Here is an 11,850-nt window from a genome sequence, read left to right on the forward strand (position 1 = left end):
TATATAGTGTTGCCAACTAGGCAAAGGCTATAGCAAGTGCCCACCACAATTTGATTGTGGACCAATTATTTCAAAAAGGTTCCTCATGTTGTTTGACGGTTAAAGGTACACATTCTTCCGTTTCACTGTTCATTTCATTTCATTCATTCAACAGAGCAATAGATTATTACACATATTATCTGGCTAGTTGAAGCCCCAATTATGACATATGTCAAATGTAGGCTTTCGGTATACGGCTAGTTAAATTCGGCTCATCTGCAACACAATAGAGGATAATAGTTTACGTCTGTGCTTAGTATCTTTAGGTCGGTTGCAGAACTGAAACTAGTCTCAACCTGATTGTTAAGGTTTCAAGATGCTTTTTGTTGATTTCGCTTGAGGCCTTCCTCTATCGACAACCTCTGCTTCATTTTATTAGATCTAAGCTGTTACTCTTAATCTCGTAGGTTATATGCCACAACCATGTAGCCATAAATATGGGCTCTATTTATTAATAGGTCTTTTTTTCTTTTTCTCCTTATTATCGGTGCTCAACGTCATTGGGCGAACAACTTTTTGCTTTAAATCAAAATGCTGGCGGTACGCAGTATCTGCTAACACTGTTTTATATCCGAACCGCTACCTATTCTAATTCTCTATCGCAATTACCTAGAGCGGCCTCGAGTTTAATTTATGGCGAAGCTTTACGGCATTTAGTGATACTTGCTTATTGCTGTTGACTATGGGTCGAGAAATAGCACACCAAAAATAACTGAATGGCGCGTATATGCAACATATATATAAATGTATTATATTTGGAGGAACTAGCTACGAAATTTGCCTCCACAAGGGTCTTTAGAATATCGTTCTTTAATTAATAAATATACGTCTAATGAAAAAGGAAGTTTTCGTTTTGAGGCAGACTGCTTTGCCGTAACAACCACTGACTGCGGTAATATACCCGGTGTTTATATCCGATTGCTCTGTAAGGCGGTCTGTTTGATGTCGAAGTATACAACTCAATTTTAATCATATTAGACTAAAAACGCTAGCCAAGCAGAAATCTCGATGGAGCACCCATTTCAGATGGCGCGAAGTTTGAACTTCCGGAGAGCTTTCACGGTAAAGTGTTATTATGTGAGCGATTTTAATGCATGTCAAAGTCATCTACGATGCAGATGGTAAGAGATTGCAACTTTGGTTGTTTTCGCATTCAATAATAGGCTACATACTAATTTTTGTGCGGAGCCTTATTGTGCTAAATGAAGAACGCGTGTGGCGTTCGGCGTATGCTAGATCTTTACAATCTAACGCTTTTAATACAGTGTGAGAAATAAACCTGTTTATGCCCTATCTGTTAGATACGGGCCACGATGTTTATAGCGTGTCATTCATTCGTATTAGATAGTTGCAAGCTATTATACAAGCTAGATCACTTTAGTAAAAGTCGACCCAGCGACTAGAATGTTGCTGGGGCACAAAGATGCCTAGTCATTTGTATGCCGTGTACGGTGTTCGTTCCTTTATGGAGCGGCTGAACTGTAGGTGGAGCCGAGAACCTCCACTTTAGTCTGTGTTACGCGTTACACGTCGTGTGTCTATGAGTGAGCAGAAAGGTCAGCTTGTCCTGTCAGTTGCTCACCTTGTCATACGTTATGGCACTGCTTAATATTGGCTTCCATTTAGTTCTTTTTTTCTTCATAGCATAGTTGTGTCGGCTTGTTCTGTGACACGAAATTCTACCTGTTGTGGGCGCCTGCGCAAGCCGGGACCACCGGCGATGTAAGACACACATAGACACACACAAAGACGACGATAAAGCGACTGAGACGCGGCAGCTTCAACGGGTAATAAGGCGGCCTTTCTCTGCGTTATTTATCACGTTGCAACACTGTGTTGTTTTACCTAGTTGGATGTTATCATACGAACTTACTTTGCTGGAGACAAGGCCAAGACTCAAGTTGGTCTAACTTCATCCCGCATCCCGCTACGCAAGTTCAGCTAAAAGCGCTCGATCTATCTGAATGGTCACGGGATGAGAAAATAGCGAACGACAAATCGCATTGAGCTATGAAGAACAATTTGTCGAATCTTGGTGATAGCGTTCGTTGGTAGAAATACACAAGAGGCACATAGGCCTTCAGTACAGAAAAACGCGTATACAGAACTTCGGGTCAAAGTGGGTGCGGTGTCGTACGTGTCATTAAACATAGATATCGGAGTGATATATTCGCTTAAGGAGACCGGCTCAGTAAAATGAACAAATAATCTCTATTACTGATTTAAAATGTTGAATGTTCTTTTGATTTTGCTAGTTGTATTGGAAATAGGATTTGGGCTGACAAACATTCGGTGATTTTACCACTGCACAACCCTAGTTATTTGAATTATGTAAAGCCCAACGCGAGCCGTACAACGTTAAGAGAAATCTTGTATAGCTCGCGCTGAGTCCCATATAATCCTGATGATTCCGATCTGCCGGAAGCGAGTGAATTATCGGTTTCTGGCTACCTAATTTGTGCCTACCGATCAATTTCCCGTGGCACTTTTGTCTTTTTTGGTTCCCCAGCGTTTGCGAGATTGACCGATTGATGGAATAAATCAAATAATACAACGGAACGACATTTATTGTACATATACATATATATATATATATATTGCTTATTTACGAGCTCAGCTATTAGATTGGTCGCAGAACGAACTTATTCATTCATCAATAAAGTAAAGGGCACACTTGAGCGTACTATTTCATTAACTTTATCATTCATTGTACAGAAGCAAGCATGCCCAATATATTACTCAGTATAGTTTACAGTTTGTCGGAGAGCGTGCTGGTCCCTGCAAGACCACGCTTAATCAAAAAGGTAGCTGGAAGACAAGATATATTTGCTATTGCTTAATAATTTTATGTGTTATGGTCTACGTGGAAAGTGGCGTGTCTTGATCATATTAAGGCTGTTATTTATATGTACATTGTTGTCGACGTCGTCTACAAAATGTATGTTTCAACTTATAGCACAAAAATCTGTATACCACACAGTATGCCAGTAACAGGGCCGCGAACTTACATAGCTAAATTAGGAAGCTGTCCTTTTCAGCGCTACAAAAACCTGTAAATATATCATTGAGCATTAAAGCGGCGAACGCTTTGTGTTATATCGAAAATCACACTTCAAAAGCTTTTAAAGGCCATGTGTCTTCCAATACACCTACTATAAATACGGCCCATTTGCCGAAGAGTGTCATTCCAACATTAACCTGGTCGTACTACAAGTTCACTCATCATTTTCATAGTAAGTGAAGCAATACACGATACATATTTAAAAAAAAAGATCATCATCTACAAGTCGTATAGTAAGCAGCGGTACAGACCTTTGTTTACACGCCATCTGAATAGTGGTCTGCTATGGCGTGTACACCATACGCTTTGAATATTTAATGGCTATGAGAAAAAAAGTGTTGTTCGCTCATTGGGTTACAATAGCTTAATATGATACACTCGCAGCCATTTACTTACACGATCTCGAACAAGCTAGCTACAATTATAGGTATTTATTTACATATATTTGTATTCTTTGCTAAGAAAATTCCATTTCCAGGCAAATATCCCCTGCAGCTTGTCTTTAGCACTTGCCGTTGTCTAAAATACCTGCACACATTCACATGAAAATGCTGCATTATATAGAAAATAGTGTTCTTTTTTCTATTTTAAGTCATTCCTAATTATTGCATTGCTTTCGTGCTTAGGAGCGAGAGGTCGTTGAATCCCATCAAACACGAAATAGATTTAAGGTGATGATCTATGATTGGGTCATAGTGACTATTCGATGATGTATCTATCTGTTAATCTAAACATTTCTCATAAGAGTTTTTTTTTTGCCCACAGTGGCCAGACCATTAGTCTGATCTCATTCATACGCTTGCATATTGCCATTGTTACAACGCGTATCGCTTGCTGACGGTTTGTTATACTGGTTTGACATTTGGGCTCGTACCGGTTACGGTATAATCGTTTCAGACACGAAGTTTCAGACACACATTTCAGAGCATGTCATTGCTCATAAAATCATCTCGAGGTTAGTATTACTGAAAGATTTGTTAATGTATTACATTTCGGGAAGGTACGAAAACCGAGCTCTCCATAATTCTGTTCTGCTTTCGTCCACTGTTAAAATTGAGTATTTTCCTCAGAAACCTTACTATTGTTCATTCTGTTAATTTAACAAAATTGTTAAATTCTCGTATAGATTTATATAGCTTTATAATAGAAGGAATATTTTCATTTAGTGATTGTTCTTCGAATGTTTTGCGTTATATACTTGTTAAAATTTCTAGTAAAAAAAGTAACGTTTGCAATTTCGATATTTATGTTGCGCTGACAAAAAAAACTTGATAACATGTTTGTTTGTAATCACGATCAAATACTTCATTTTAATACCAGTCCTGGCAAAACATTATTTGTACGAATGCATAACGTCCCGTTGCTCCTATCGCAAAATTTTCCCTTCTTTAAACGTGATCACGCAATGTTTGCCATCCGAGCTTTTGTTCCAATGGAAGACGGCTGACTAGGGTGTGCTCAAATACTTAAGTATAGCACTTTTATTTTAAAAAAAAATTACGTTTAGCAAAGCGGTTGGCGCATAATCAGTCGGATAGTCCATCATCTGATGCTGCCGCAGGTTTTAATGCTGACTAAGTCGACTGTTCACCGGATTAAATCTATCTGGTGAGCAATCTACTTTATATACATAGCTTCCCCCTCTGCGGTTATCATATCACGCGTTCCTCTGGCCACTGCGAAATCCGCTGGCCGAAATATCCTTTGTAACATATTTGACTCTCTGCACGACGAACGCTTATTATGTGGCCAACTGAACCAATGTAAGGGTTGTATCCTGTCGGAACATGTCCCTTATGCGTGAGTAGGAAAAGGCTAGGTCTAAATAGAATGTAGAATAGGCGTAGGCCTATTGACGTCGAAGCGAGGCTTTGTGGCATATGGTGCAGAAGTAGCATTTTGGTGAGACATCCACAAAATGTTCATATGGCTTAATGTGGTCCTATTATTACTGCGCTGTATTCACAATAACCTCGCATATTGTAATATGCGTTTTAGTAGTCATTTTTTGCACAGTTCGAGTCGAGTCGACTATGTGTTAGTTAGCGGATGACCTGTTAAGTTCCTGCTCTTTCTGATACCAATACAAATGGACGTTTCAGGATATAATGAGCCCCGGGGACGGCCGTACGACCCCACCACTATCGGTGGGAACGGGGTCTACTGTAACAGGCTCTGTAGGAGCGGCCATGCTATCCGGTCCAGGCCCCTCTAAGGCTATACAGAAGAAGCTTCAAAAAGCGTATAAAGATGATGAATGGGAGGTGATGCGTGGTCTGAAACCTGGAGAAACGGTTCCAAAGGAGCGGCCATCAAAACATGAAGGATACATAATGAAAAGACGAAAATGGCCACTTAAAGGTCTGTTATTTGCTGTAGATAGCAGTCTCTTAACGTTGTGGCTGTAGTGACAAAGTAGTGGTTAACCCATAACCTAGTATTGCGAAGTGAACGATTCTGTACTGACCGTTTTATGTCCTGTGCTTCAGGTTGGCACCGTCGCTTCTTTTTCCTGGAGAATGGAATCCTTTCGTATGCAAAAAACTCCAGCGAGATGGCTCGTGGAAGAAGTCACGGTCAGATCGACCTGGCTATTGCATTTATATCATATAAATCAAAAGATCTGCGAATCGATATTGACGCCGACGAATTCATTTACCATCTTAAGGTAATGCATGAAATAGCATTGTAGATGTAGCCAGCGAACAACAAACATAACTAAATTTTAGGGAAATCCAGGTTTACTGGTGTTCAACATAGCACCTGAACCGTTCGTCATACCAAAATGAATGGAAAATAAACGCTCGAACAGAACTAGTTCCAAGTAAAAGGTATATTTCAAAATGACACCAACAACCCAGTGTCCCAACAGTCAGGCTCCAGAGGCATTTGAAGAAAAGCTGTTTTACCGTGTTGCATATACCAGCATGCAAACTAATTGTGTGCTACGTAAATCTTTTTACCAGCTCAAAGATCACGGTTCGTTTGATAAATGGATCGAGTCTATTTCTGCGCATCGGCGGTACAAGCAGCAAGAACTGGCAAAATACGACACCGCGAGTCCAAGGTAAGCCTCAAATGTCCGACTGCATCGACATGCAAAGGGTACGCGAGTCTCCCACTTTGTTTCAATATAACCTACATAATCTGATCAAATGCGTACGTAATTAGTGACCGTTTAAGACCTTATTGAAAGATATCATATGTAAATAGTATTTTTGTGACATAATATAAGCAGAGGCCACGTGCGGCAGACTATCCCCCACTCCAGAGCGCGGTCGTGCATAGGCGCCTCTTCCATCTGATATCTCATCCGTCCGAGCCACTAGGGAAAAATAATGCATACTACAGTATTATGCATTCGATGACTCTGTTAGTTGTGTGTATTTACACAGCTTTGTGGTGCGCCGTAACCAACACGAAATCTGTCACGTTTAAATAGTGGATAGTTACGTTATACAACAGACAGCTTTGTGACCTCGACGTCCACATCTTGTTACATACAAAAGATGCCCCTTAAAAATGCTTCTTAAGGTATCAGTTAGAAGGACAAGAAGGGCGTGAATACCGGGGGCCTACGAGTACCAATTGACCCTGTAGTCGAAGCTTGAGGTTGTGTTCGCGCCTTGTGGAATCTGAATATATGTTGTTGTTACACCGAAGTTACTCGGGAAAGCGACCCAGCCGATTGTCCATTCAACAAAACCTGAAAAAATTTCTGGAAAATTACAGTGAAATCCATCCTATTACATATGTTAAGACTGATTTTATACGAAAGTCAATTCTCACGTGATGGCTTAGGCTTTAACAATTTTTCTACTATAGATGGTTATTACTGATTTAAGCATTGACCTTTCTGCTATTTACGGCAAAATATCGTATTTGTTAATGGATTCCACATCCGCGATTTAGCAAGAGTGATATCGACCTAGACTAAATTGTCTTTAGAATGATTTATGACAATGTAGTCTTCTTCTAGACAAAATGTAGTAACAAAATTTGCTGTTTTTTTCAAAGTAAGCCAATCTAGCTCCGACGAATCTCTTTCATTTTAACTGAGTAGGCGGGGTCGTTTGGCGCATACCAGGTTGAAATTTCCCACACAAAATATACAATTATCTTATTTTTGACTTTTGACCTTACATCTTTAACAAAAATTAATCTTAATTTTTTTAAAACGTCAAGAGTTATATATCCAATAAGATGGGTCTCACTCCAATATGATAAGACACGATCATGCGGCGTCCCTAGTAAAATTTTGTCCATTAGACGCATATTTATTTTTTTTCCATGTCTTAAGCGGCTGGGGGGTTGCCAGCCTCTAACCTGCCATCTAGTTAGCTAATAACCGCAGTATCTGTCCACATAATTGGCATAAGCATACAACAATCTATTGAACGTCTTTGATGCGCGGCTTGTTAGGTCATCAACAGCTGCTTCGACTGACCAGCGCGTGTTGGCATGGGTTCTGAATACACCCGCCCCAACTAGTGTTTCCGATCGGCTCATTTCCCTTTCCAAGCAGCTGGCCAATCTTGAGGACAGCGTGCATAGCTTCACGGTGCGACCGCCCCCGCGCAAGAAGCCGCCGCGGAGGCAGCGACGCGATGACGATGCTAACGGGGGGGGTCCAGCTAGCGAGGACGGCGGGGGCGGCAGCGGCAAAGATGTCGCATCAACAGCTTTACAAGAGGCTTATCAGGGATCAGCTGGTGGAGCTGGTTCGTTGGCCCAGGCTCCCCATAGTCCCGGCGCTGTTTTATCGCAGTCACAGCAGGACCAATTGCCGCATCATCTCCCTCCTAAGGAGGTGGGTCAACGAACATTATATTTGGACACCATCTATTTAGTGCTGCTAATGTTGAGAGGAAAAAGTTGAATGTTGTCACAAGGGCAGAAAACACTTTGCGCTTTTTTGTTTCGTGTGTTGTCAGGAATACGATCATATGAGCGAGATGAGCGTGGCTTTGCCGAGCTGCGGCTCTAGCTTAGGAGGAGCTACGGCAGTAATAGCTGTTTCTGACTGTTGCACACATGCAGCCGTGATGTCGAATGAGAATACCCAAGCGGCTCAGGACTTCATTGACAGCGCGCGTCACCTATTGACAGATCTCCAGGCTTTGGCGGGGCAGCTTGAATCTCAGCAGCGGCGTGCATCACTTCAACGAGTGTCTCCCGAGGCAGATGTCCTTCGTAGTACGCTGAATGCCTATCAACGACAGAATATAGAACTCAAAGAAAGACTGGCAAAAATTCGCGCGATTGTGGGCACTACCGACTCGGATCCAGCTTTAGACATAGTCAGTTCAGAAGAACCGCAAGAAACAACCGCGGCAGCTGTCCAGCCAGTGACGCCCACACAAGTTACGGTTCCGATTTCTATGACCCCTGCTAGTGCAGTTCGTCGTCTGGTCCATGAGAGTAGCCATGAAACGTCGAGTCTGCTCTCGACGACCGAGTTCTACGACGCTGCAGAGCAGCTCAGCGTCTGCGCGTCATCGTCTGAGGGATCATTCTGCTCTGAAGGGGACACCGAAGGTGAAGGTTGGTTTGTACTATAATATGTACATATATGAAACTAAAACATTTAGCTATACGCTTTAGATTGAGTTCGTTTGGTATCTACTCGCATCGTGTGTAGATAAATGGCAAATAAATTACAAAGCAAAATAGGTTCTGGATATTAGTACTATTATAGTCAGGTGACGTTACGGAAACAGGAAAATCTGTGGAGTAAATTTTGTGATTACAATATTGCAGCTTCGGACGACGGAACAGAGTACAATGCCCCAACGCGCGGTGTAGCTAATGGAGGGCTTGCAGGCGGAATAGTGGACAGCTTAACAACTCGTCGCACGAAATTGCCGGCTGTTAAGCCGCCAAATAGCGATAACGGGTTATGGTCGCTACTATACAAGAACATCGGCAAGGATTTGTCGAAGGTGTCAATGCCTGTAACGATCAATGAGCCGCTCAATATGCTGCAGCGGCTATGCGAAGAGCTCGAGTATAGCGAATTGATTGATAAGGTAGAAACGTAGCAAAAAAAGACAAGTTATTCTAAAATAAGACACTAAAACAATCGATAGAAGAGAACTTTTCTTCGCTTTGTTCGAATGTCTGTTTGGCAAACGGCCACCTCGTATGCTTGTAACATCATTGATATGCGTGCAGTTACGCGTCGCTACCTGTTTTCGAATGAAGTCAGTGTCCTCCGTCGAGTAAGTTCTGGCCGAACTTCACTTGTAGAATGTTGCGTACTGGATAGCTTAGTCACCCTCAATGACACTAAAGGCTATGTATGCATTATTTTCCACTTTGTTTTCAAGGGCTTGATTTGAAACCATTTAGATGCCGCCATTTCAGCTTAGCCAATACGTATAGACTGACATTTGGATAGCTAGTCATCATGGTAGACTTCAAGAAGTAATGGCCTTTGGCGAAACGGGGACCTGGTAATTGTTGCATGTTAGTTTTTCTGAAAAAGCATATTTCACACAGTTCCCTTAGATGGTATTTAAAAGGTGATGTTGCATGTAACAGGTCATCGCGAGTTCATATAATACCAACTGGCAGCTAAGCGATAGCAAAACATTGTTAGAAACAGTCGCAGTTTACACAGGTACTTTTTTAAAATGTCTGGTAGGATTGCTTATCGGCGGGAGCTTTCTCTTGCAAATGATTAGTTCTCTGTCTATCATAAGAAATTACCCTTACGACAAACGTCCGGTGTTCTTATGAATCCACAAAATGGCCGACTTCCGATTCAGCTTATTGTGGCATTCTCTACCTTCTATAATTGACTTTCAATTGTAAGACTAATGGGCTTCATTTAATTTTTCATTGTATCACGGTGTTATAGGCAGCTGAAACGAAGGATGCACTTGAACGAATGGTGCACATCGCTGCGTTCGCCGTATCGGGCTATGCGTCCAGTTATTATCGAGCAGGCCATAAACCTTTCAATCCGCTTCTCGGAGAGACTTACGAATGCATCAGGGAGGACAAGGGCTTCCGGTAGGTATCAACGAGCTTTTGTTGTGTTCTAAATTGCGTGCGTTACAACGACACGTTAGACTGATCATGGCATGTTCGTTTGCCGACAACTGTGAAACTGTTATATACAGGTTGGCTTAGATCGACAGTGCAACAGCGAAAATATCGCACTTCAATTATATTGTTTGTACTGGTTTAGTTTTATTGCCGAACAGGTACAGCATCATCCGCCTGTTTCGGCCTGTTTTGCGGACGGGGGCAACTTTACGTTTTGGCAAGACATACGAATGAAGACAAAATTCTGGGGAAAATCAATGGAGATAATGCCCGTGGGCAAGGTCCATCTGCAGGTAGCCGATTCGCACTATGTATGGAACAAAGTGACCACATGCGTACACAATCTGTTTTCCAACAATCAGCGCTGGGCCGATCAGTACGGCGAAATGAAGATCGAAGATATCACTCACAAAATTACATGCAAGCTCACGTTTGTCAAGGTTAGTTCATTGAGGTATACAAGATATAGTAGGACGAATATACCTGTACAAAACGTTGTATTTGTAGTTTACGACACTGCTTGAATTCAGCAAATCACAATTTCGTCCAATTTAACAGCTATAACTTGTTTGTACCTATAGTTAATTTTTTTTGACAACTATCATTTTTCCTAGTTCTGTCTTGTGCGCAATGTTCGATCCTGTCTTCGTCTTTTTCGTGTTCTAGGCATCGTATTGGTCAGACAAAAAGCACGAGGTCTATGGTTCAGTTTTGGATGGCTTGAAAAATCCAGTTCACCACTTAATGGGCAAATGGACGGAAGGTATCTACTGCGGGCCAGTAGCGTCCACGGCCCGTTGCGTTTGGCGACCTGGGCAGATGCCGGAGGATTATGAGCTCTATTATGGGTTTTCTCGTTTTGCCATGCAACTCAACGAGCTACAGCCCGGCCAAGAATTGATTCTGCCACCGACCGATACGCGTTTTAGGTGCGTTCTCCGAGCGATTTGATGAACTGCCAGTTATACTAATTGGGTTACATAGCCTGGGTTGTGTCTGCACTCCTAAACACTTCCTTTCGCATCCATAGTTAACAAAGATATTACATGAAATTATCTTTAGGAAGATCAGCATTGAACGACTGATTAGAAAACACCTTCGTGCGCTGAAGTGCACCTCTACTTCAAGAAGATTGACTATTGCGAACAAACGGCTATTTGTGATAAGATCCAGTGTCCGAATGGTATGTTAACATGTGCAATAATCTCACTCATTATTACTTTCAATAGAGGTCTAACGCTGTACTTTTTCAAAATGGACCCTTCTCAGGCCTGACCAGAGGTTACTCGAAAACGGCGATATAGATGGAGCAGAAGCAATGAAAGCCCGGCTGGAACAATCACAGAGAGAACGTAGAAAAATACGAGAGGAGCGTGGTGAGGAATACTACCCAATGTGGTTCAGGTAACTAGCATGACAGCTCTTAAGTGTAATTAGTTAGTAGTGGAAGGTTAGATAAAATTACCATTAGTTATTATTATTAAGTATCACTTACGAAAAGTGTTTTACTAAAGCTTTTTTCGTTATACTATATTAAAGTGCATCGATTAACATTAATACTAATAAATATGTATGTATGAAAATAAGTATGAAGTTGAAAGCTTCACGTGAAAACAGATACCTTGTGTTCTTATCATGTGTGAACGACGATACGTACGGCAAAACACTAACGTTGAAATACTGCCACTGTTGTACTC

General features: G+C 41.6%; 1 protein-coding gene across 16 annotated transcripts in view; it reads left to right on the forward strand.

Moving 5' to 3' along the window:
- The window catches only part of LOC111253725 (oxysterol-binding protein-related protein 3-like), a 28,438-nt gene that overhangs the window by 13,601 nt on the left and 2,987 nt on the right, over positions 1-11,850 (forward strand). For 15 of the 16 annotated variants that reach the window (XM_022813570.2, XM_086975390.1, XM_086975391.1 and 12 more), the window contains 10 exons: positions 5,203-5,461; positions 5,590-5,768; positions 6,067-6,167; positions 7,523-7,910; positions 8,035-8,644; positions 8,861-9,129; positions 9,963-10,117; positions 10,296-10,593; positions 10,820-11,082; positions 11,423-11,557. In XM_022813570.2, the coding sequence (XP_022669305.1) occupies positions 5,203-5,461; positions 5,590-5,768; positions 6,067-6,167; positions 7,523-7,910; positions 8,035-8,644; positions 8,861-9,129; positions 9,963-10,117; positions 10,296-10,593; positions 10,820-11,082; positions 11,423-11,557 (2,657 nt within the window). The remainder of the gene's footprint in view (positions 1-5,202; positions 5,462-5,589; positions 5,769-6,066; positions 6,168-7,522; positions 7,911-8,034; positions 8,645-8,860; positions 9,130-9,962; positions 10,118-10,295; positions 10,594-10,819; positions 11,083-11,422; positions 11,558-11,850) is intronic. The other variant, XM_022813560.2, reaches the window with a different exon arrangement.

Source organism: Varroa destructor, unplaced genomic scaffold, assembly GCF_002443255.2.
Source record: "Varroa destructor unplaced genomic scaffold, Vdes_3.0 BEIS01000007.1, whole genome shotgun sequence".
NCBI classification, from domain to species: domain Eukaryota; kingdom Metazoa; phylum Arthropoda; class Arachnida; order Mesostigmata; family Varroidae; genus Varroa; species Varroa destructor.